The sequence below is a fragment of the Pipistrellus kuhlii genome, unplaced genomic scaffold (genome assembly GCF_014108245.1).
Source record: "Pipistrellus kuhlii isolate mPipKuh1 unplaced genomic scaffold, mPipKuh1.p scaffold_m20_p_21, whole genome shotgun sequence".
In the NCBI taxonomy this organism is placed as follows: Eukaryota; Metazoa; Chordata; class Mammalia; order Chiroptera; family Vespertilionidae; genus Pipistrellus; species Pipistrellus kuhlii.
The window spans coordinates 3,958,604-3,983,159 of NW_023425520.1; the positions used below are offsets into that span (position 1 = coordinate 3,958,604).

The 24,556-nt window shown below is 63.0% G+C and overlaps 2 protein-coding genes across 4 annotated transcripts; both read left to right on the top strand.

Moving 5' to 3' along the window:
* The first annotated feature begins 2,648 nt into the window (after positions 1-2,648).
* On the top strand, positions 2,649-15,536 carry PDLIM2 (PDZ and LIM domain 2). Of its 3 annotated transcripts, XM_036450354.2 has the most exons (10): positions 2,708-2,870; positions 4,241-4,335; positions 4,988-5,139; positions 7,207-7,276; positions 7,386-7,540; positions 7,752-7,830; positions 11,444-11,526; positions 11,825-11,970; positions 13,604-13,721; positions 14,985-15,536. In XM_036450354.2, exons 2-10 carry the CDS (start codon positions 4,243-4,245, stop codon positions 15,160-15,162), a joined length of 1,074 nt encoding a protein of 357 aa, XP_036306247.1. In that variant the 5' UTR covers positions 2,708-2,870; positions 4,241-4,242; the 3' UTR covers positions 15,163-15,536. The 3 variants fall into 3 exon arrangements, with proteins under 3 accessions (XP_045441855.1, XP_036306248.1, XP_036306247.1); XM_036450355.2 differs by lacking the exon at positions 13,604-13,721 and having other exon boundaries at positions 2,699-2,870; XM_045585899.1 differs by lacking the exons at positions 7,207-7,276; positions 7,386-7,540; positions 7,752-7,830; ... (2 more) ...; positions 13,604-13,721; positions 14,985-15,536 and adding an exon at positions 5,241-6,868 and having other exon boundaries at positions 2,649-2,870.
* A 2,391-nt stretch (positions 15,537-17,927) lies between these two features.
* CUNH8orf58 (chromosome unknown C8orf58 homolog) lies at positions 17,928-24,290 on the top strand. Its single transcript, XM_045585901.1, is given in 9 exon segments — positions 17,928-18,234; positions 18,237-18,289; positions 18,291-18,393; positions 20,699-21,204; positions 21,516-21,680; positions 21,804-21,915; positions 22,055-22,167; positions 22,378-22,484; positions 23,417-24,290. Coding segments are annotated over 9 exon segments (1,551 nt in total). The 5' UTR covers positions 17,928-17,942; the 3' UTR covers positions 23,517-24,290.
* Positions 24,291-24,556: the final 266 nt, after the last annotated feature.

A 24,556-nucleotide genomic window follows, 5' to 3' on the forward strand; every position in this document is an offset into this window, starting at 1 on the left:
TGCGGGTCTGTTTACTTTCCTCTTTAGGCTCCGCTTGGGGTTTTGAGCAGTCCCTGGTGGGGAGCTGGGAGTGGTGGGCCACAGCTAGCCAGGGCGACTTCTCGCCCAGGGTTTCAGAGGCCCGGGGCATGGTGGTGCCTGTGGGCTGACAGTGGTGGCACGGTCTGGGCCCGGCTGCCCTGCCAGGGAAGGAAAGCGCTGCTCCTGGCCCTGCTGGGAGCCGAGCAGGGCGTGCGGTGCTACACACCCGCGCTCCGCGGCCCAGCAGGCAGCTTTGACCCCGGGAGGAAAGAGAGGCAGTTGTCTGGGTCACGTCGTTATAAAATGCTGAAGTCAGGTTCATGACTGTTGCCGTCTGTGCACAAAGTCAACCGGGCACTCCTTGTCCAGAGGCCTGTGGGGAAGGAAGGTCACATACGAGGTCAAGGACTTGTGCAGGGCGGTCCGGGGCTGGGCCTCTTGTACATTCTTTCTGCAATCCTGTGGGGTGGGGAGCAGTGATGGGGCCCGTTGAGTCAAGGCAGGTGGGTGAGGCCTGTGAGTGACAGGGCTGTGGCCTGGCCCTGACTGGTTCCCTGAGCCTGGGTGGGGCCGGGCCCAGGGGTGGTTCAACAGCAGCTGGAAGAACAAGACCTGTGTGTCCTCCCTCAGCCTCTCTGGCCAGCCCAGTCCTCCCCCCTGTCCCATAAACATGGCCATTCTTTGGGATCCCACTAGCTCGTTCCTGATCCCCGTCCCAGCTCCTTGGCGTTCCCTGATGCCCTCAAGTAAGGACCAGGGTTGAGCCTGCCTTTACCTGGGGCAGAAACCAGATCCACACCCCCTCTTTGATGGGGACCTGAAACCTTGGCAGCGAACCAACCGCAGGCCCCTGGCTGCCTGCCACAGATCCTGATGGACGATGACCACTCGGGTGCCATGATCTGGCCCGATGGGGGAGGGTGGGAGAGGGTCAGAGGCCTGAGCGGGGAGGGGGACCTGAGGGGCCAGAGCCAGAAAGGACCTCGGGCCCCTGGGGCCGCTGCTCCCGTTAGAGGGGCGAGGTGCCCAGAGGCACAGAGGTGCCTAGAGCAGAGCTGAACTCCCTTCTGTTCTGGGGGTCATGCCCTGCCACTTCGTCTTGAGTTTTGTGAATGTGGAACCCTCAGAGCTGAGATCCTGCTGATGAACCTGTCCATGTGTCTAGAGACTGTCCACGGCAAAGTCAGGAGCACCCAAAGGTGTAAGACAGATTGGGGGAGGGGTGTGAATCCTTTCAAGCATCAAAACAATATTCATCCAATTCAAATATTTATCCAATGCCCTCGGGGGGGAATGAGTGCTGTGCTAGGCTCTGGGGAGGGAACAGTCTGTCCTCAGAGGAGTCTGTGTGCAGACAGCTTTATATGGGAGGGCAATCTGTACAACTGTGCACTGTCCCATTTTACAGATGGGGAAACTGAGGCCTGGGGGGGGGCTGAGGAAATGGCCCAAGGTCACACAGCTGCTAGAGGCAGACCTGGCATTTGAGGTGAGGTCTGTGTGACCCCAAGGCTGTGTTGGCACTCCCTCTGGCTTTCTGCTCCCCAGGGCTCCTGGCCGAGGCAGGGGATTGGACAGGTGCGTCAGGTCAAGCACGCACCTCACTAGGCATGGGAGCAGTTAGTGGGAGCGTGGCTGACCCACAGGGAGGACGGGCTGTGGGAGGCTAAGGACTGGGGAGGTAGCAGGCAGGAGACAGCTGGGCTGTGTGTGCAGAGGGCCAGAGACCCAGGGCGTGGGGGGTGGGGGGAAGGGCAGTCCTTGCAAAGGGAACTGGGAGGGAATGACGACATGAGGCAGACAAGTTACAGCTGTGCCCACAGGTGTGCCCCCTCCCATCCTGAAAACAGACCAGCCTGTCTGCCAGAGAAAGTGCAATGAGGAGACCTTCGGGGTGGGGGTGGGAGGTGGGGGGGTTAGCTCTGGGGGCAGGAAGCCAGGATCTGGTGGGCCCTGAGGGCCCAGGGGGAGGTTGCCAGGTGTGACTCTGGGAGCCATTGGCCAGATGGTTCTGAGCTGGTGCCCGGGGCCTCTCCTTGGCTGTCCTCTCCTGATCGCTGGAGCCTGGCTTCCAGGTGGTCGGCAGAGGGCTGGTGCGTGGGGGGCGAGGGCCAATGGGGGTATGGGGGGCTGGCCAGCGCCAGGCAGGACAGCAAGAAAGCGAGGGCAGTGGGCATGGGAGAGGCATCCGCCCAGAAGACGGAGGGACAGGCACAGCCCAGGAGGGAGCGGGTGCCCTCCGTCCGGAGTCTCCATCTCCTCCCGGACCGGGAAGCCCCCAGCGCGCAGCTTGGCGCCGCTGCCCGCCGCGGGCTCCGGCCTCGGGGTGGTGGGGGGTGGGAAGGGGCGGGCGGACCCCCGCTCGGAGCTGTGGGTTCGGGCCGCCTCTGCGCGGGCGTGGGAGCCCGCAGCGGCGGAAGGGCCGGCGGACCGCGGACGGACTGGCCGGCCCTCCCCGCCCGGGCCCTCGGGCCCTCTGGAGGGGGCGGGGCAGGGCCGGGAGGCTCAGCGGTAGGAACAACCTCCTGCTGGAGGGGGCGGGGGGGCAGCCCCTCGGGGAGCAGCCGCAGCCTCTCAGCGCCCTCCAGGGAGAGTCACCCCGACACCCCCCGCCCCCCGCGGGGCGGACCAGCGGCAGCGCCGGGCCGGGCTGCGCGGAGGAGGCGGCTTCCCGGCCGGGGCGGCGGCAGGGGCGGCCCCGATCACATGGGCGGAGGCAGGTCCGGGCCCCGGGCGGCTCTCCGCAGAGCCGGGCAGCGGCGGCGGCGGCAGCGGGAGCCGCGGCGTCTCCTCGCCCTCCCTCCCTCCATCCTTCCCTCGCCTCCCGGACCGGCCGCCCCGCCCGACAGGTGAGCGGGGCCGGGGAGCGCCCACCTGCGCCGGCCCGCGGCCCCGGGATCCGGCTCTCCCGGGCTCTGCGCCCTCCCGGCCCGGCCGCTCCTGCGCCCCCAGCCCCTCTCCGCAGCCCCCTTCACCCTCCCCCCACCACCCCTACCCTCCGCTGGCTGGGCTTCCTGGCCCCGGCGCTGGCCCTCCGGGACCCGGGCCCGGGGACTTGGGTTTCAGGGCGCAGAGGGCGCCGCCGGGCGGACGGGCTGGGGCTGGGCACCTCCGGGCTGCGCCGGGCGCGGAGTCCACGGACCCGCTCAAAGGTCCGGGGACCGGGGCGCGCTGGCGGCCTCCTGGGCTGTGCATGTCCCTCTGTCCTGGGGCGGGCCAGGAGCTCAGCCTGGGGGAGGAGGAAGCCACAGGCCAGGAGGAGGGCAGGCTGCCCCCATGGCCAGGGCGGGGAGGTGGCCCCGGTGCCCGTGGATAGATCTGGGCAGCCCTCACCGTCTCTGGGCCTCCCCAGGGGCCGCTCCAGGGTGGGTGCTGGGCAGGGTGGTGCCCAGGCTGGCGCTGCAGCTTTCTGCCTGGGTTGGCTCCTGACTCCAGACCTACAGGCTCCGGAAATCCTACCAGCGCCCGGTCTGCAAGGACACTCCCCTGCCCAGCGGAGGGGGCAGAGGATGGGAGGCCTGGGCCCTACCTCAGAGGCAGCAGCATCCGTCAGCTCACCCTGCTGGCCAGCACCAGGGCGTGGTGCGCCCAGCGTGGCGGCTGAGTTTGCCCTTCTTTGGGGCTGTTCAGAGCGCACTGGGCCCTGGGGGAGGTGCGAAGCCCGGGCTTGCCTCGCTGGACCACATTGCTAAGGGCGGGCAGGTGGCCTGAGGCTGCTCTGAGGACCCTGGCCTCACCTGGGACACGCCTGGGGCACCGCCCGCTCCCTGCTGTCACCCTGTTCCCCCAGCGCTGCCCTCCCCCAGAGCGGGAGGAAGTACTTTGCTGTGGGTTTGGGGGACAGGAAGCACTAGTGGGGCTGAGCCCGGGTGTGGAGGAGGGGAGAGGAGGAAATGCCCACATCCCCTGCCACCTGCGTGCTCCCCAGCAAACCCCTCTCGGGCACCCTGACACCTGCCTCCCCAGAGCTGCCCTGCTGAGCACCGTGAAGGGGAACTGGAGTCACAGCTTCCCCCCGTGGGTGGGGGGAAGTGCAACTGGAGGGGGAGGGAGGAGGGAGGAGGGAGTTGGTCACTTCCTCCACCCCACCCCACCCCCGCCCTGACTGGCTGCTCCTGGGCCTGTCACCTCCTCTCCTCCCTGTTGCCTCTCTCCTCCCCCTCCCCTGCTGTCCTTGGGGGTCCGGGGTCAGGCTCCCCCTCTCCCTCCTCTCCCTCAGGCATGGTGCTGACGGTGGACGTCATGGGGCCGGCGCCCTGGGGCTTCCGGATCACTGGGGGCAGGGACTTCCACACGCCCATCATGGTGACCAAGGTAAGGGCTGGCCCCGGGAGGCGAGGAGGGGTCCCCATCTCCACGGGGCGTCGGCTCTGTTTGCCCGGGCCCCACAGACACCTTCCTTTCTTTTTGTTCTGGAACCAGAGGTCTGCTTCGGGGGTGCTGGTCCGGGGAGGACCGGGACCCTGTTGCCATGGGGATGTGGTAGCCAGGTCAGGAGCAGGCTTCTGGGTAGTGAAAGGGAGCTGGGCCGAGGGCCCTGCTGGCTGCCAACCCCATCCCTGCTGGTAGCCCCTTCAGGTGGTGATGAGACTGGAGCCCCCAGATCTTGGCAGTTTCACCTTGACCCAGGCCGGGCCAGGCAGCATTCACACTGGGTGCGGGCAGTCACCAGCATGTCGCGGTTTGCACTGGCCGGGCTCTGTCTGGGAGCACAGCTCTGAAATTCCGTCATCCCATACTCTTTGGAGAGAGGGGGCGGCCACTCTGGCTTCGGGGGGCATTAGCTGATGAGCTGGGCAGATACCCAAGGGCAGGGAGAGAGATCGTAACGGGGGACACAGGTCAGCCTGGTCTGAACCAGCGTCTGTTTCTCGGGCGGGACAGAGGGAAATGTCCTCCCCTCGCCACCTGCCCGTCTGAGCAGGGAACCTCAGCCTCCCCGCCCCGCACCCCCTACCCCCTGCAGGTAACGGAGCGGGGCAAGGCCGAGGCAGCTGACCTCCGGCCTGGCGACATTATCCTGGCCATCAACGGGGAGAACGCACAGGGCATGCTCCACGCCGAGGCCCAGAGCAAGATCCGCCAGAGCCCCTCGCCCCTGCGGCTGCAGCTGGACCGGTAGGCTCCTCGCCGCTGCCGGGCCTGCCAGCATTCTCCTCCCGCCCAGCGCCCGCCCGGCCGCCTCCCCCGCCCTGCCCTTTCAGCTCCTCGGTGAGAAGGTCCCGGGCTCCTGGCCTGCAGGCCTGCGGCAGGGTGGGCCGAGGGGTGTCCCTGTGCCTGGCTGGGCGTGTAGCCACAGGTAGGGCAGGCTGGCATCAGCCACCTGGATGCCCGGGTTTGACTGGTTCCCAAGTGTGTGGGCCACGGGGCGTGGGCATGAAGTGGGTTGGAGAGGGAAAGGTGTGCCTTAGGCTGGGCCTCTGGGGCCTCTGCCTCCAAGAGGTCGTGACCTTTGTTCAGGTAGGGCTGGGGGGAGGGAGGGGAGGAGTGTGGTGGTTCACTCCCCCTCTCATGGCCCTCCCTCCATTGCTTCTCAAGGCCTCGCTGGTGAAGGCCGGTTTCCGGCTAGTGGGGTTTGCAGCCTGCAGCCCTGGATTGGGGAAAGGGGGGGACAGGTGGTTCCCCAAGGTGGGGCATCGTGGTGAGTCACCGGAAAGGAATCCTGGGAGATTCCCTCAGCCAGGAGAGCCCTTCGGGAGGGCCTTGAACCTGAGTCAGGTTCTTCCTCTCTGCCCTGCGATGCTCTCCCTTGGCCCTGACCCCGTGCCCTCTCCTGGCCCTCCCGCCCCACAGGCTGTAGAAACTGGCTCCCACAATGCCCTGGGCAGCCCCAGCCCCTCCAGTGACTCCTCCTTGCTCCTCTGGCCTAAGAGTGTTGCAGGAGTGGGACCAAAGGAGGAGGAGGGTGAGGAGTACCTCCTGGCATCTGGGAAGGGGACCAAAATCTACAAGAGGCTGCGGAGTGGAGCGGGGGGAGGGTCAGGGAGCTGCTGACACCATCACTTCCTCAGGGAGGTGGGCCAGGCTGAGTACCCCCAGGCCTCCAGCTCCATGTTGGGGAGAGGGGGTCAAGGTTCCCTTTTTCTCTCCCGCCCCCCCCCCCCCCCCCCCCGCAAGCCCTCTCTTAATCCTCCGTAAACACCCCCCTCCCCATCCCCCATGACCTTTCAGGCACTCAGAGCCCTGTGGCAGGAAGCAGTGCTCTGGGCTAGAGCTTCAACCCAAGCTCCCCTCACTCTGACGTCACAGCCGTACCCCCCACCCCCCACCCGCTGCCCCCAGAGGCTGAGGCTGATGGGGTGTGAGTGACTGAGGTTTCTGCTGACCCCTCTGGAAGTGGCCAGACGGCAGGAATGGTGCAGTGGAGATGGGTCTTGGCAGGCGCTTCTCAGCCAGCCCTCAGCCCTCAGCGGCGTCCCTCAGGCTCCGGCTGGCTCTACAGAGAAGAGCTTTGGAGGACAGTGCTGGGGGGCTGAGCGGGAGCCCCTGGCTGACTGCCTTGGGGACTGGCTGGGGAGCCGGTCTGCGGGTCCTGCAGCTGCCTGCCTGGCAGGAAGGGGGGCAGCCCCACCCCTGCTTTACAGAGGAGGCGCCTGTGGAGGGGACCAGGACAGGCTCTCAGAGGCGTCCTCAGTGCTGAGCTGGGAGGGACAGGCCTCTGGCTGGGGACAGCGGGCAGCTGGCCCAGCCACTGCTGGGCTTAGGGCTTTGGGCCACTCTCTCTCTCTCTCTGGTGTCAGGTTCTCCAAGGCCAAAGATACAGGGTTCTTTTATAACATCAGCAATGTGCCCGCAAATTGATCTGCAAATGGATGCAAATTGATCAGAGACAAAGTCTGGATAAAATCCAAAATAAATAAATAAACAAATAAACAAATAAAAAGACAGGCATAGTGTGAGGAGTTGTTTTTAAAATAACATTGAATTTATGGAAGTTTTTGCCGAAATTACTCCTCTCTACTTTTTTGGTGCTGAACTGTCCTTTAAGAAACAACGGTGGGTGATGACAGTAGTTACCGGTTTTGAATTCGGCCCAGTTGAAAGTTGACAAACCACTGTCTGAATGAATGCCTTGGACATTTTACTCGTCTCAAGAGCCTGGTGTGGGGCCGCTGCAATCTCCAGCCCCTCCCAGCTAAGCAGGTTCCAGGACCCCCGTGACACTGCCCTCTCTGTCCTCCGCAGGTCCCGGGCTGCCTCTCCCGGGCAGGCCAACGGGGAAAGCTCCCTGGAGGTGCTGGCCACGCGCTTCCAGGTAGGATGGTGCCTTCGGCCTGGAGCCCCAGCCCCCAGAAGTGAGGGGAGGCCTGAGGGACAGGGCCCGGGGGATGGGCAGACGGCTCTTCACAGCCCCGTCTCCACAGGGCTCAGTGAGGACACACGCTGATGGCCAGTCCTCCCTCCGGTCCTCCTGTTCCAGCCCAGCCTCCCTCAGCCCCCAGCCAGGCAGCCCCTCCTCCTCCCAGGCCCCCTCCAGCCCGCAGGCCCTCGCTGGAGAGGTGGCGGCGAGCAGCCGAAGGTGAGCACAGGGGGTGGGCATCCCGCTGTCAGGCCCCGGCCAGGCCTCTCCGTCTCAATAGCTGCGTCCAGGGGGCACTGGGGCACCCTGTTTCCCTGGGGCAGTCTGGAGGGGAGAGGGCCTGGCACACAACCCAGGACTCACTGCTGCCGACCGCCCCTCCTATGGAGGACACCCCAGAAGCCGCCACACTGTGCATTTCCCCATTCAGTTTCCAGAGCCTGGCACACAACCCAGGACTCACTGCTGCCGACCGCCCCTCCTATGGAGGACACCCCAGAAGCCGCCAGGTGAGGGTACAGCAGAGGGGGCAGGGAGCTCCCAGGCCCACTGGTTGTCACTGGTGCCCCTGGGGCTGCAGGTGGTCAATCCCACCTGGGCAGCGGGCCTCTGTCTCCAAGCAGCAGACACACCCCTCTCCGGAGCCAGGAGGCCATCCTCTCTGCTGGCAGGTCGCATTGGCTGCCCCGGCCCTGTCCCCTGGTCTAGGTGGCCTCCCACCACCTCCTGCTCCCTCGCTGCCGCCTCCCTGCCTCCCGTGGCTTCCTCCCTTCCTGAGTGTTTCTCTTGGGCTGGGACTGACATAGTTTCGCTGCTGTTGTTGGGATGGTTCCCTTTGGCTCTGGCTGCATCCCTTGGACACATTCCTCCCCATTCCAGCCCCGTGCCTGCCCCCACTCCGCCACCCCAGCCCCTTCTTCTTCCTCGAGCCCAGCCCAGGGAACCACCACGGGACTGTGGTTCTGCTTGAAGTCGCACTTGGCCCTGCCCTGCCTTCCTTCCCGGGGGGGCTCCCCCCCAGGTCCCTCTGTCCACCAGTGACAGCCCAGCCCCCCTTGGTGGTATTTCTCCTCTCTAAGGGCCGGGTGGAGAGGTGAGGGAGTGAGCCAGCCAACTGCTCTGGGCCACAGCTGCTGGGGGCAGAGTTGTGGGGGGGAGGCACGTCCAGCTATGGGGGTGAAGGGGATGAGGCCCAGCTGCTGGAATCCAGACTCTGGGTGATCTGCATTCCAGAAAGCAGAGCCTTGGGGGTGGCTAGGGGAGAGTACTAGAGACCCGGGGCTCTGGAGAAGGAAGGGGGTTCTCTGGGGGCCGCATTGGGGTCCCTGGCCACGGGCTGTGGGCCTGCCCAGTGGCCCGCCAGGCCTGTGGCCATCTCCGCGTGTCCCGTGGGATGCCCTCCTTTAAACAGTTTGAATGTCACTGTGGAGATAAGACAAACATGCGAAATGGCTTTGGAACAATTAAGCACCGAACAATATGGTCTTAATTAGAAAAGCAGGAGCCTCTGGGAGCGGGAGAGGAGTGTGGACTGGGGCGGCCTCGGAAGGCTTTGTCGGGGCTTTTGCTGGAGGGTCGGACAGTCGGACCAATAGGGTTTAGGTTAGAAGCGGATGAGCAGTGGGACAAGCTTGTCCTGGGCCCGTGGTCCGCAAACTGCGGCTCTCGAGCCACATGCGGCTCTTGGGCCCCTTGAGTGTGGCTCTTCCACAAAATAGCACGGCCTGGGCGAGTCTATTTTGAAGAAGTGGCCTTAGAAGAAGTTTACGTTTAAAAAATTGGGCTCTCACAAGAAATTTCAATGGTTGTCCTGTTGGTGTTTGGCTCTGTGGACTGATGAGTTTGCCGACCCCTGTCCTAGGCCGTGGCCGGAGAGCACTGGCCCATCCTGGCCTCCTTCCCGTGGTGCCCCCGACCCAGGCCAACGGGGCATTTGGGTGGTACAAGGAGTAGCTCTCAAACCAGCGGGGCCGGGCCTTGGAACTTGTTAGAAGCGAACATTCTCAGGCTCCAGCCTGGACCCACTGAGTCAGGCACAGGCAGGGGGTGGGACGCCCATCTGTTGGAAAAAGCCCTTGGAGGACCTCCCAGTCATGTAGGGAGGAGCCTGGGCTGGTGGCAGGCAGAGGTGGCAGGAAGGCGAGTCCCACCACCATTGTGTAACCTTGAAGGAGCGCCCCTTCCTCTCTCGGACCCGAGGCCCCCCGTCATTCATTCCGTCAGCAGATTCTTACGGAGCAGCTGCCCTGTGTCAGGCACGGTTCTGGGCTCTGGGGAAGCAGGGGCGGAAAAACAGAAACTCCTGACCCACCGACGCTTGCGTTCTGGTGGACAAGTGAAACGAATCAGATGGTGGGGGCTCCCCTGAGCCCCTCAGCTCCCTCGTGGGTGTCCCCGTGCACAGTAGCACCTTAAAGAAAGCACTGAGGTCCTGGGAGAGAGAGACACGTTCAGCTTCCTAAACCCGTGGCCCTCCTTCCCCGCCACTCCCTCAGTCACAGCCCGTGTCACCAGAGCGTGCTTGAGAGGTGCTGGCCGCACACGGCTCCCGAGGCGCAGATGAGCGGGCTTGCTGGACTCGGAGGGGAAAGGTCGCCTCTGGGAAGACAGGTGGCCCGCCCTGCGCTGACAGGAAGAGGGAAGAGGAAGGCGGTGGCCCTGAGGGAGGGAGCTGGGTGCCTCACCACCAGGAGGGAGGAGAGGGTAGAGGTCACAGGCTGCCGTGGCTGCGGTGGCGGCGTTGCTGCCGGCTCCTGAGCAGGCTGACACCGGCCCTCACCGTGACCTTCTGGAAACTGGAAGTTGCCCTTCCTTCCGCCCTTCCGGGAGGCAAAAGCCTTGGTGAGCAGAGGTGAAGTGAGAATGGCACCTCTCCCTCTGGCTGGCATGAGGACTTGGCATGAAGGAGCAGGGGGCCAGATTGCAGCCCTCCCTCCCACTGGCCAGTGTCCCTTCCCCCTCCTCCCTCTTCCCCCCCTTTTCCCCCACCCCTACCCTCCCATACAGGGCATGTGCCGGCCTGCCTGGGACAGCGAGAGGGGACATCATTCCTGAGTAACTGGCTGGTGCTGGACGTCATTCCTGAGGACATTTCCTCTCCGTCCTCTGTCCACCCCCGGCACCAGCTGGGTGCTCAAGGTCCGGGCTGTGGACGCCCAGTCCTGCCTCAGTGCCAGCTGCTGCCCTTCTGAGCTCAGGGTCCTCGGCTGTGGGCCAGCGGCTTGCTGGCAGAGGAACGCCGGCTGGTGGGAGAGGCAGGGGGAGGGTCTAGGGCTGTCTTCTCAAGACTCTGATGTTCCCCCTTTAACTTAGGACCTCATGCAGGCTTTCCACTCAGCCCCACAGTTCATCCCTGACTTGGAGTTTTAAGACGGAGGGGATTGGGCTTTCCAGGAAACGGTGCCCTGGCAGGGCTGCCCAGCGGCCTCAGCCTCTTCTCTGCATGGGGATGGGCGGGGAGGGAGCAGGACAGCGGAGTGGAGGGGAGGTGCCGCTTGGAGAGCAGGTGTAAGGCCCGAGGTGGACGGCGCACACTGGGGAGGAGGGGCACTGTTGCTGGGCTGTGGGCCCAGAGCCGCCCTGGCTCCCCAGGCTGCCAGGGCGGGACCAGACCTCCCAGGCGGCCTGGAGAGGCGGTGGGCCCGGACCCTGGCCCTCTGAAGGGCACCAGTGCGGTGGGGAGAGTCCTTTGTGCAGCTCCAGCCCTGCTACCCAGGAGGGTCTTGGCCTCGCCCCTCCTCCCCTCTATGCTGCCTTTTCCCCCGGGGCAGCCGGCTGGCTCTCTGCTGCTTCTGCCAGCGAGACAGGCCCCAACATAAAGCATCTTTCCAAACACATGGCCCGAGATAACAGAGGAATTTGCATTTTGTCTGAATCTAGCTGTCACCCCTATCTTTATTCTGCCCCTCCCCCCCTTCAGTCCCCGTGCAGCGCCCTCACACCTCCATAGCGGGTGCTGCCTCCCTCCCCTCCGGGCCGCAGGAACTGGGGCTCCCAGGGAGGGGCCAGGGTGGGGGCCCTCTGGTGTCCGGCCTGGGAACAGCGGCCTTGGTGGCGATGGGTGTGCTGGCCCGAGCTCCCGGGCTGACTCCTCCCCGGTGCCTCTCCTTCTCCTTCCCACAGGCCGGCCTCGGCCGCGCTGGCGACTCGGCGGTGCGGGTGCTGCCGCCTTCCCCGGGCCCCCGGCCCTCCAGCCCCCAACTCAGGTACCTGTGGGCCTTGGGGGGAGGGTGGGATCTTGGAGGACTAGAAGGGACTGACGGGCTTCCTAGAGAGGGATGGAGGGGTCCCCACCTCTCTATGTCCAGGCAGCTTTCTTCCGGCTCCCAGAATCCTTCCTCTCCCTCCCCGCCCCCCCCCCCCCCCCCGCGCCCCTGGGACACCATTCCCTGTCCCTCCCCCTCCCCCCCCCCCCCCCGCCCCGCCCTGGGACACCATTCCCTGCCCCATGCTTGTCCTGACACCCGGACCGGACCTCACTCTTGGCTGCTCCCCTCCCCACAGTATGAATTCGGAGAGGGGAAGCCACTCCCTGCAAGAGGACTCAGAGGTCTTCAAGATGCTGCAGGAGAACCGTGAGGGGCGGGCGGCCCCCCGGCAGTCCAGCTCCTTCAGGTTCCTGCAGGAAGTCCTGGAGGCGGAGGAGAGAGGTGAGGCGGGGGAGGGGTGGGGGTGGAGGAGCAGGGGGCGGGCAGTGTGAGGGCACCGAGGGGCACGGAGACCACGGATCCTGCACTGAAGGACCTTGCAGTCTGGGGGTGGCCAGGGTGCCCTCCGAGGTCCCGCTGGGGTCAGGAAGCTGCCAAGGGAACAGCAGAGTTGGGTGGCGGGTCTTCGTGGAGGAAGAGGGATTTGCTGTGGTCCCTGAAGAAAGAGGAAGCTTTCACCAAGCAGCCTTGAGCTGTGGATGTGGGGCTGGCAGCCGGGAGCCGTTGGCTGTGGGAGCAGAGGACAGAGGGCAGCGGCCAGAGGGCAGCAGGGAGGGGGCCCTGGCTGGGAAGCCCTGGCTTGAGACCTCCAGTATCAGGCTTAGGGGTGGCCTGACCCAGGAGGGCCGGGTAGGTAATGAACGCGGGCAGTGCCTGAGAGAGCAGTTCGGACGATCCGGCTCCTGCCGGAAGCTGACGGAGCACCCGGGCACCGGTCCTGTGCGGAGTGTGGAGAGGAAAGGTGGTCAGGGCCCATGTCTGTCCACGGGGAGCTCTGTTTATGGAGGCCCGCCTAGCTCCCAGGAACGGGGGGCTGCTGTGGAGGGACCACTGCCCTGCGTCAGGGGAGAGATGGGGATGGGCCGGTCAGGAGATGCATGTCAGGATCACGAAAACCTGGTGCCTGTTCCCAGCTCTGATGTCTGGTTCCTAGGGCTGCTAACAGAGGCGGGGCTGGGGTGGGGAGGTTTGGAGCCAGTTGTGTGTTTAAAAAAAAAAAAAAAAATATATATATATATATATATATATATATATATATATATATATATATATATATATATTGTTGATTTTTTACAGAGAGGAAGGGAGAGGGATAGAAAGCTAGAAATATCTATGAGAGAGAAACATGGACCAGCTGCCTCCTGCACACCCCCTACTGGCGATGTGCCTGCAACCAAGGTACATGCCCTTGACGGGAATCGAACCTGGGACCCTCAGTCCGCAGATCAACGCTTTCTCCACTGGCTTTTTCCACTGAGCCAAACCGGTTAGGGCTGGAGCCAGTGTTGTCCATTGTGACCCTGAGGTCTCGGTGGGCACCCCTGGTGGAGGGGGCCAGGGAGAGGCAGTGGGTGAGGCCAGTGCAGATGGGTGGTGACATCATACTGGAGTCCATGGCATCAGCTGCAAATGGGGACCGTCCCTGCCTCCTGGTGATATCTGTGCTTCCTCTGAGCGTCGTCCGAAGTTCAGAGGCAATAATGCACGTAAGAGCCCTTTGAAAGCTACAAAGGTTATTGCCCATTTTACTGCCCAGTAACATCATCACGACCGACTGGGCCCCACAAGGGAGCCGTCTGCCCGGCCTGCTGTGTCAGACCCGCGCAGACACGCCCAGCTTGCTCCCGAGCTTGGGCAGACAGCCCCCGGTGTGCTTCCTGCACTCGCCCAGCCTCGGCCAAGGATCTTGCAGGATCGCTTCCTCCCTCCACGCCCCACGCTCGCCCCACGCTCAGCCTGGTGCCACCGGGAGGCCCGCCTGGGAGAGCGTGTCGGAGCAGGCAGTGTGTGTGTAAACACAGCCTGCCGCCGCGGTGGGCTCGCTCTGATGTGTCTGTCTGCCCTCCCCCTCCAGGTGGCACACCTGCCTTCCTGCCCAGCTCCCTGAGCCCCCAGTCCTCCTTGCCCACCCCCCGGGCCCCGGCCACCCCGCCCAAGCTCCACACGTGTGAGAAGTGCAGCAGCAGCATTGCGTGAGTCTGGCCGCCTGGGAGGGGGGGTAGGGGGCAGGGCACAGGATGCTTCCCAGCGGGGCTGCACAGGGCCACCCGAGGGGCCCCGGAGGGCTCGGTGACAAGTGGAGCCATCAGCCATTCCATGGTCATTATCAGCCTTCGAGGGGCCCGGCTGGCTTAGTTCCGGCTGGCTTAGTTCCGCTGTTCCGGCTCCTCCCGGATTTCCTGGAGGATGTTGTGCTACTGCTTTTGGTTATCTCCCGATCTTCCCGCCCCTGGGGATCTGCCTCTGGGTGCGGAGCCTCCTCCTGGGAGATCTTGCTCTTCCCCTCCTGTACCTCCGTTGGAACAGGATGAGTTTTCCAGAGGCAGGTTCATTTTTCTCCCTGGGTGGCATGACCATGCAGCCACAGTCTCCGGAAAACCGCGGGAAGGCTCCCCCGGAAAAAGTGGTTCCACACACAGCACGAGGGCAGATGCCTCACCAGGCGGATCCCGTCCGCTCCCTGGGCCTCGGTGCTCCATCTGCAGCATGGGAGAGCTCACGCGGCACTGACGGAGGGCTGTGCCCGTGCCAGGGAGCTGCCCGGGCCCCGGGCTTGTGGCAACACTGCTGGGCCCGCATCTTAGTGTCCTCTTCAGCAGGGCCCTGGCCCCAGCGCCTGCCAGCCAGCCGGTCCCAGCCTGGCACCAGGGACCACACATTGGGAGCCACTGCTCTGTTAACAACCCAGGAGATTCAGGGTGGAGTTTACCTGCCTTTTGTGGGGGAGGAATGACTTTTATCATTATTATTATTAAAAAAAAAAAATATATATATATATATATATATAAATAATTGATTTTTTTACAGAGAGGAAGAGAGAGGAATAGAGAGAGTTAGAAACATCGATGAGAGAGAAACATGGACCAGCTGCCTCCTGCACACTCCCCGCAGGGGATGTGCCTGTAACCAAGGTACATGCCCTTGACCAGAATCGAACCTGGGGCCTTTCAGTCCATAGGCCAGCTCCATCCACTGAGCCAAACCGGTTTTGGCTATCATTATTATTATTATTATTATTATTATTATTATTATTATTATAGTTCTGGGGATGGGGGCTGTTGATGTGAGATTCCTGAGGGCAGGCGTGAGAGGGTCAAGTCTCTGAGACTTGGGGATCTTCCCAGGTCCCGCCCCTGGGCTCTGGGGAGCATCACGCCGGGTGCTCCGGTTTCCGGCCCTCCATCCGCCCCCCCCCCCCCCTAACGCCTGGCTTTCCGACCCCCCTCCCCCCACAGGAACCAGGCGGTGCGCATCCAGGAGGGACGGTACCGCCACCCCGGCTGCTACACCTGCGCGGACTGCGGGCTGAACCTGAAGATGCGCGGGCACTTCTGGGTGGGGGACGAGCTGTACTGCGAGAAGCATGCCCGCCAGCGGTACTCGGCGCCCAAAGCCCTCGCCTCCCGGGCCTGAGCGCCGGCCGGCTGCGCGCTCCGCCTGCCCAGGACTCCGCGGGCCCCTCCGCGCCAGGGCCATGCCCATAGCCAGTTGGCACGGAAGGGCGATGGTGGGCGACGGGCCCCTTCCTCCTCACTGGGTGAGGCCGTTGGCTGGGGCCTGTCTCATCCTCCCAGGCTTCTGCTAGATAGCCTCGCTCCCCCCTGCTGGGCGCCTCTGCATCAGTCTCCGCGGCGGACATTGCATCAGCCAGCATGGAGCAGCAGGGGTCAGGCAGGCGGGCCGTGGGGATCAGTATCTAGGAGAAGGGGGGGCCACAGGCTAGAGGTATTCACGGTGCAAAGTTTCTGACACGGGAGCTCAATAAATATATATACATACACGGGGACGAAATAAAGGGGCTGCCCCTCCTTCCTATCCCCTCCTCCCGGGCTTCTCCCTCCCGCTGGGAGGAGGGGCTTTATTCACATATTCCCCTCCCTCCACCCCTTGTCCTACCAGCTGATGAAGCTGGGGTTCCTGCTCTTCCTGGACCCCTGTGTAAAGATGCCTGTTTTACCGGATGATCCCTGCTGGTTTACAGGAGTCGGTTTCTCCCTGGGAGCCTGGGGAGGGGAGAGGATGCTGGGGGGTGGGCAGCAGAAGCACAGGAGGCAGCCCCAGGCCCATTCTGTGCCTCCCCTGCTCTGCCACCACTGGCTGGGCTGGTGCTCTCTGGGCCCTTTGCTGTGGAGGCTGCCAGTCCTGCTGACTTACCCAGAGGGTGGGCAGAGAGGGGCACGGTCCAAAGTGCCTCCTGCATCCTCTGAGGCTGTCTGCAGCCATCGGAGAGAGAATCACCAGAACCACTTGGGGACGAGGCTGCAGGTTAGCCTTGCCTGGAGGGGACACCCCAGCAGAGCCCCATCCTGAGGGACCACCACCCTCCAAGGGCCGCACCTCCAAGCCGGGGCTGGCCTGCCCCCCCTTTCCCTGGGAGTGCATGTGAAGTGCACAGCAGTGCCAGCATGTCTGGGGCGGGGACAGGGGTCCCTGCCAGGTTTTTGGCTTGGTCGACGGCCCTCCCCCTCCGCCTTGTTCTGATCCCAGAGGACATTTCGGAGAGGCGCGCGGGTGCTGCTGGCTGCGTCAGACTCACCTGCCCCCATCCAGCCGCAGGGATGGGCGCAGCCTCTGCTCTATTCTCACCGGGAAGATCAAAGCTGGGCTTCAGAGCGTGCTGCGTGCCATCTGGCTCTTTGGGGAAGGAATCTTGGCAGAGGCTGTGTTGCCTCCTCAGGCACCTGTTGATATAATTTACACTTTGATAGAATTGTCTCAACTTTTACCTGGATCGCTGCCTCGATATTCACAGGAAAGATCAAGGCTTGCTTTCTGGGGCCCAGGAGCAGGTCTGGTCTGAAATGGGATCCCCATTGGGGCGCCACCTAGTGTCCGGTGTAGCCCGTGGCAGGGGGAAGACCCACAGAAGGGAATTCACCCCTCTGGGAAATACTTGGGTTCTGGCCAAGTGGGACTATAGAAAGATCTAGCATTTTTCCTGCTTTCCTGAAGGTAACCGCCAAGTGGCAGCAACTGAGTGGCATGAATGAAATAATGCTGCGTGACGACAAGTGCTTAAGAGAGAATGTGGAACCCACAGGGGCTCCTGTGAGTGCTGAGCAGGGGCCGTCCGCGTGCAGGAAGGATGGCCAGGACTTGGACCGGTGGAGGAGAGAAATGCCGAGTGATGGGGGTGCATGCCAGGGGGATGCTCCGTTTAGGGCAGTGGCTGAAGGGGATGCTGGGTAAGACTGCAAAGGGAGACGGGAACCTTGAGTGCCAGGAGAAATGGTTTACACTTCACCTTGAGGCCCTTGGAACCCTGCAAATGTAAAGCAAGTTGAAACAGGTGGGCTGCAGAAGGAATGTGGTGAGGTCCTTGCCTGGGCCCGCGGAGTTCGCAGGAGTGGAGACCCTGGCACGTGGGCATGCCGGGGAGTGGCAGAAAGCCTTTAAGGGCTGGATGGGTTCCAGCCAAAGTCTACCTCTTTAGCTGTGGCCGCCAGCCCTCCCTCCGGGGGCTGGAGGGTTGCAGTTCCAGAACTCTCTGCAGCCACAAAGCCAGCCTGAGCCTGGGAGAAAACATCTTTGGGAGATGGAGTGACTCGCCAAACCCATGTGTCGGCAGAGGAGGCCGGGGGAGACCACCCGATTATGCAACAGCAGTTGGTCCAGTGCAGGGCCCACCTTGGGTTTTTCTGCGTTTGGGGGAATAACTTCAGAAGTGATGACAGATTGGAGGAGCTAGAAGCGGCCTGGGAGAGTATGGAACACAGCCCCCTTCAGTGGGAGATGAGAATGTGACTCCCCAAGTCCCACAGCTACATGGTTCTCAAGGGCCAGGAGGTGTTCAGTGCTTGAACTCCAGCCCTCCCAGTTGGGTGGTACTGTTATCACCCTCCTCTATGGGTGAAGAAGCTGGGACGGGGGGAAGAGTAACTGGTGGAAGGGCTCCTAGCTGGTAAAGGGAGAGGGCCAGGGAAGGAACCTGGGGCAGACTCCCGGTTTCTGGCTTGTCCAGGGGTGGGGTGGGGCGGGCGGGGGGGGGGGGGGGTCCTTGCCCTTCCATCATCAGAGGCAGCTTTCCAGGCGACAGAGGTCACCACGGCTCCCCGCCATCTCTCGTGTGGCAGGAGCTGCCTCCGGGCGCTTAGCTTTGCCCACGGTCCCTCAGGGCCTAGCTCAGTGCTGAGCGTCCATGGAGGTGGAGGGGCCTGTAACTCAGCCTGAGGAGTGGCTGCTCTGGCCACCACATGTCTTGGCTACCACCTGTCTCAGCCAACATAGCTGCTCACCCCTCAGGTGGGCTGTCTGCCCCTCCCCTGCCTTTAAGCATCCCTCACAGGGAGAGGAATCTCCTCCTCGAGGTCAGGGTGAAGGAGAGACCCTGGAGGCGGTCATGTGGGGGCGCGGGGCTGCCAGTCAGGGTAGCAGAAGGCAGATGGGAAGGATGTGTATATACTCCCCCCGGCCCCCTCCAAGGTATCCGGATCATCATGAGCACCGTGAGGGCATGGCATATCAGCATGGTCTGGAGCGGAGTGTACATGTATGTGGGGGCATGTTCTTTCGAGGCCACACAAAGCCTTGTGCTGAGACCTTCGCATTCCAGCTGGCTGGCTTCCTGTTCCAGACACATTCCTGCCCTGGAGTCACCGGGGAGATTGCTGCTTGGAATTTGGCTCCACATCCTCCACGTTCAGGGTGAGCTATGGCAAAGTCTCCCTCCTCCCCTCCCACCCTCTCCCGCTGGAGGGAGGAAGCCACCTGCCTGACTAGCCAGCCCTCCTACCTCCTACCCCGGAGGACAGTCCGGGGGCTGGTAAGGCTGGGGCTTGGTGCCACACATGCTGTGTGATTTGCATACAGCAGCTCCTGCCAGGCCCAGTGGGCTGTTTCTCTCTGTGTGAGAAAGAGGAATGGGGTGAGGATAGGGCCAGAGGGATTCCCTGATGAAGGCTTCTGCACAAGGTGTTTGAGAAAGGGTGGAAGGAGCAAGGAGCAGAAGAGGTGGGCAGACATCCGGCCAGGTCACCGTCCTCAGGGGGACAGGTGTCCTCAGCGGCCACCACCCACTGGTCACAGGCTGCCTCCCAGCCCCCTGAGGGTGGTGGGGTGACAGTGTTGCATCCAGGGTGCAAAAGAGGGCTGGGGTGGGGACTGGAGAGCACCGTCCCCAGGCGGCTCTCCAGTCTCCCCAGCTCCCTGGGTCCCCAGGCCTGAAGTCCCAGCTCTAGGGTCCCTGGTGAGGAAGGGGGTGGGACCAGGAGCTCTGCAGCTGAAGGAGAGGGGTTCCCTCTGGGCAGACGGCATTTCCCCCATTTGATCCCGTCAGGTTCCCATGGCGGTGTCATCGCCCCAGACACACGGCTGCGAGCGGGCCCCCCCCCCTCCCCCCGCCGCCGGCACGGGCTCCACTTCCTCCTGCGCTCCGGCCCGGCCCCGCCGCCCGCTGCATTTGGGCGGCAGGAAGGCAGCTCCGCGGGGGCCTGGGACACGGAGTGACCTAGCGCCACGACTCAGACGGACCCCTGCGGGGGCTCCCCTCCGGGCCGGGCCGGGGCGGGAGCGCGGGGCTGCCCAGGGGAAGGACAGCGGGCCAGGGTCCTCCCCGCACGCCGCCAGCCCTGGGGCCGGGCCGCCCCGCCCCCCCCCCCCCCCCCCCGCACACCTGCGCCCCTCCCCAGCCGCGCCCCGCACACCGGGGCCCCGCACACCTGCGCCCCGCACACCCGCGTCCCTCCTCCGCCGCGCCCCGCGCCCCATCTCTCCGCGCGTGGGGAGTGCCCGGGGGCCGCGCCCACCGGGTCCGGACGCTCAGCAAAGCCGCCCGTGGAGCCGCTCGACGGCGGCCGGGGGTAGTCGCCACCCCAGGCGGCCAGAGCCTCCCGCCCTAGCGCCTGCTGCCACCCAGAGCCCTGGCTGCGCCCCTCCCCACCCCGCACAACCACCGCCCAGGGCGCGACCTCGCACCCCCGGAAGGCCGAGTGGCCGCCGCGCACCGGGAACCTGAGTGTGGGCGCCGGCCCCGCCCGCTCCGCGCCCCGCCCCTCGGCTCCCGCGCTGGTCCCGCCCCGCTGGCACCGGCCCTGCAGCCGTTAGAAGCCCCTCTGCAGCGGCGCCCCTTCCCACAGCCGCCGCGGGGGGCGAGGGGGGACTTGGTGGCCCTCTCCCTGTCCGGGCCCCGGGGCATCGCTTGGCACCGCCCCCTTGGACGCAGCGGTGGACGCTGCACATCCACCGCTTGGGGGATGTGCAGCGTCCGCCAGTCTCACTTTCTACATCTCAGTGCCATTGGGCATCCAGGTGGCAGTGGATGACAAAGCGACCTCTCCTCCTGCCTTCCCCCCCCCCCCCGTTTCCTTTCTTCTGTTTAAGCCTTTTCTTTTCAACTCTCCACAGAGTCCTCACTTTCTCACTTACTAGGAACGGAAGCCCCAAGTGGTGGTGGCTATTAATCACCCCCCTCCCCCGCCCCCGTACACCCTGTACCCCGAGCTCCCGGAGAGCTCAGCAGCCGCCTGGGGCCAGTCTGCAGCCCAGGCTTCGGGCCTTGCGCCCTTCCCCTCGCCCCGAGCGGGTGCACAGCCATACCACCCCCAACCACCCTGCTCCGGAAGCAGTGGGCGAGGCTTCAGCTCCCCGCTTAGGGCTTGGAGGTCCTAGGCAGACCGAGGCCGGGAGCGCAAGGGCCCCGGGAGGAAGACAGGCCATCCCAGGGGCTGGTGAGAGGAGACCCTTCCCCACAGCCCAGCGCACGGGCCTGCCCTGGGGTGACCACGAACCGTTCCTGCGGCAGGCGGGCCGCTGAGGGTGTCCCCGACCCGGATGGCGGGGTGGGCGGGGCTTTAGAGGGAGCGGGGCGTGGTCGGCGCGGGGGCGGGGCTGCGGTCGGGCAGGCCCCGCCCCTCACCTGTGGCCCAGGCCGCGCCTCTCCGCGGAATGCTCTCGGCGGCCTGGAATGCCGGGGGCGGGGCAGCCTGCCGGGCCGGATTCACTCTCCTCGCAGATGGGGCTGGCGAGAGGCTGGCGCGAGGGTGTGCAGTGCCTGGAGTCACCAGCTCCTTCAGACGGATCCCGGACGCCCGCGGAGAGGCATCGTTGGACTCCCGGGAAGGGGATGGCGAACTGAAAGGTCTCCGGAGGCAGATGCCACTCCTCAAACTGGCCTTCCTGGGCTCCGGAGTGGAGATGGCCGTGGGGGACAGCTCCCGGGCCACCTCTCCACGCCTGTCCCAGGACTCCCTGGACATGGAGCCTGTGGGGAGCCCTGAGCCCCCGGCCTTGCCCATGGAGCCTTCTGCCCACCCGGGCCGGCTGCTGGCCAGCCAGAAGCTAGAGCGGGTGCTGGAGCGGTCCGGCCGGCTCCCGGCTTCCCCTGCCAGCTTGGTACATCACCGCCGCTCCCTGCCGCCTATGAGGCCTGAGTATGACGTGCCCCCTTTTGGAGCAAGGGACCAGAGGGCCACCACGGCAGACACTGACCTGGAGGCAGGCCTGGAAGAAGCAGAGGTGGTGAGTGCCGGCTCCCAGGCTGGATGGAGAGGGGATAGAGATGGCCCATTCACGGGGAGCAGCTGGGGCTCCCCATTTGTTCTCCCCGGAGCTCTCTCGGGGTGGGGCATTTCTGTCCCTAATGATGGGTTGTTTCACTGTGTGGAGGTGGCCAGGTATGAGGTTAGCCTGGAACCCTGGCTGGCTGGGCATTGGGAGGCCAGTTGGGTGCATGATCCTCCTTTCCCTGCCTGTTCTGCTCCCATCTGATAGCTGCCACGGGTGGGAGTCTGTCTGAGTCCAAGTCTCCCCTCCCTTACTCTGCCCTGCAGGTGAGGGGCACGGGGCCCGAAGCCGGGGCCTGCCCTCCCGGACAGGGTCTTCGCTACCTGGAGCACCTGTGCCTGGTGCTGGAGCAGATGGTGAGGCTGCAGCAGCTCCACCTGCAGCTGCAAACCCAGAGGCCCCCTGGGGTGAGCGAGCCGCCTGGTGGTCAGGCAGTTGGGCGGGCACATGAGTGGGGGAGGCACAGGAGAGGCGGGACCCCTGGCACCAGGGCTTCCTTCAGAAGGGCCTAGGCCTCTGCTCAGGCGCTGACTGCCCTTCTCTCCTGTTCGCAGGGCCCCGTGGAGGAGGAGGAGTTGACTGTGGCTCCTTCACCTCCACCCTCTCATGCCCCAGGCAGTGAGGTGCGGGGGTCATGGGAACTGCACAGCCAGGCTTCGGAGACAGGTATGGGGCAACTGTGTCTCCCTCTGTGTTCTGCCTGCCCAGAGCCCCAGGCAGACCCCGCCCCCCCCCTCCCCGAGCCCTGGGCTGGATGGGTGTGCTCCTGGTCCTGGCCCTGGGCAACTTGATTCTCTCTCCGAAGGCGAAGGAAGAGCTTCACTCCCAATGGTAGGGGTGCCCAGTGCCAACCCTTTCAGGCTGTCCGGAGTCCCAGCAGAACGAGCTCACACCTTTCAGCCCTCCCAGAGTCACAGAGTAGGTGATGGGTATGTGTGGGGCAGGTGACAGGTGGAGGTGGGGGTGGTGGGCTTGTGTGGGTACCCTGAAGGCCAGGAACTCTGGGGAAAGGAGGGGGCTCCTGTTTGGAGCAGGGGACTTCTCCTGACTGCGGTGACAGCTGCCTCTGGTAGTATCGCGTATGTTGTGGGATGGGGCTCTGTGGTGACCCCCACTTTCTCTGCTCAGCAGGATCTCTCCCACTGGAACAAGATCAAGGTCCTTCTCAATCGGATTTGCTGGAAGAGCCCTCAACACCCTGAGCCTCCCGCCCCTCCTCGTGGCCCTGCTTCCAGGTGAGTACCGTGGCCCAGCCCAGCTTAGGGCGGAGGGAGGAGCCCGATGAACCAGGATGAGGGGTTGTGCAAATAGTTCTCTTTGTCCCTTTGACAGCTGAGTGACATAGACAGTCTTGGAGAGGTGCTGGAAGAATCAGGAAGTGGTTTAAACTCCGCATTGACAGATGAGGAGGCTGGGCTGAGGCAGGGGAGGGGATTGCTTTCCTGAGGCCACATGATGAATCAGTGGCAGAGCCAGTACCAGGGTATGGGGGATCTCCTTAGGGCAGTGGTCGGCAAACTCATTAGCCAAAAGAGCCAAATATCAACAGGACAACGATGGAAATTTCTTTTGAGAGCCAAATATTTTTAAACGTAAACTTCTTCTAATGCCACTTCTTCAAAATAGACTCGCCCAGGCTGTGGTATTTTGTGAAAGAGCCACACTCAAGGGGCCAAAAAGCCTCACGTGGCTCTCGAGTCACATGCGGCTCTTTGGCCCCATGAGAGTGGCTCTTCTATAAAATACCACGTGTGGGCATGCACATACAGTGCAATTGAAAGTTTGTGGCCCATGCGCAGAAATCTGTTTTCAGCTCTCAAAAGAAATTTCAATTGTTGTACTGTTGACATTTGGCTCTGTTGACTAATGAATTTGCCCACCACTGCCTTAGGCCATCTCAGTAAGTCCTTAATGCCCAAAGCTAAAACTTAGGTCACCTTTTCATGTTTGCTAGTGTGTTTGTGTGTGCGTGTGTGCGTGTGCGTGTGCGTGTGCGTGTGTGTGTGTAAGTGTGTGTGTGTGTGTGTGTGTGTGTGTAAGTGTGTGTGTGTGTGTGTCAGTTATCATCCCCAGCTCCCCACAGCAGATACACAATGCTGATCCACCCTGGGCCATTGTTACCTTTGCTTCCTTCTCCTAATCCAAGGCCTCCTTTCCTTTTTCACAGAGTTGATTCAAGGGACCTTCCATGTCGTCCCCTCAGGAAGACCTTTATGCCATCATTAGTGGTGAAGAAGCAACGAGCAAAAAACCTTTCTTTGTCCTGAGACCTCCTGGTGCAGGGACATGACACTGCCGGAGGTGTGCAGTGAAGTCTTCTTTGCCTTTGGCCCCATTGCTGTTTTTGGGCACTGCCAGGAAAAGCTGCTGATGCTCACGTGTTTCTCCTCTGAGCAGCTCGGCAGAGGAGCCCTGGTTCCCTGGGAGACCCCGAGGTGTGGCTCCCGGGCGCCCTTCTGGCTGCCAGAAACCCCTGAACCCAGGGAGTGCTTTTGGCATGGTGACCTGTTGGGGTCCAGTGTGTTGCAGATGTGTATGTATGCAACATGATACACACGTATCTCTGTTGTGAACTGATTGGATTCAACCATCTCTCCTGAATCACACACTCAAAAGGCTGGTCTTCTGTGGGGTAACTGCTGAAGGATGGAACTGACCTTCATTCCTCAGCGGATGGTTACTGCTCCTGGAGTCCTGCCTTGCTCTGCATACCTGTATTGGAAGCCCCAGGACCAGATGGGTGTCTTTGCTTTAAGTCTTGCCCCTAGAGCAGAGATCCTGAAGACTGCACCAGGAATGAGAGGGTTAGGGAAAACGGGGAATAGCAGAGTACGCTTTGTTAGGTGTTTTGCTTCCTATTAGCCTTTACACCTCAGAGCTGAAACCAGAGGCCCACACTAGCTTTTACATCTTCACAAAATCCCTTAACTTGTCTGAGCCATAGCTTCCCAGTTAATCTCCCAAATGGTATAAAGACGCTTGACCTACCTACCTCACAGGCTTGTTTTGAGGATAAAATTAGATTAAACTGTCTCAAAGAGCTTTGTGAATGTTTCATGAATATGGAAGGGGAGGGTATGGGTGCTGGAGAGTGGATAGACTGGAGGGATGATGGGAAGATCAGGGGACAAGGGCGGGGGCTGGAATTGTAATGTGGACTAAAATGACCATTGATTAGCGGCAAGATCATGAGCAAGTCATTTCATTGAAGCCTCAGGTTTCATATCTGAGAATGATGGCCCTAATTCCTGTCTTAATTACCGCCGGCATTGTTGTGAGGACGAAAGATAAAGTCCATGAGAATGTA

Bases quoted from the DNA above. Each gene is read 5' to 3' on its own strand.
- PDLIM2 (XM_036450354.2), top strand. From the start codon at position 4,243: ATGGTGCTGACGGTGGACGTCATGGGGCCGGCGCCCTGGGGCTTCCGG. The intron at 5,140-7,206 runs GTAGGCTCCTCG...TGTCCTCCGCAG, and splicing joins CTGCGGCTGCAGCTGGACCG to GTCCCGGGCTGCCTCTCCCG. The intron at 7,541-7,751 runs GTGAGCACAGGG...TTCCCCATTCAG, and splicing joins GTGGCGGCGAGCAGCCGAAG to TTTCCAGAGCCTGGCACACA.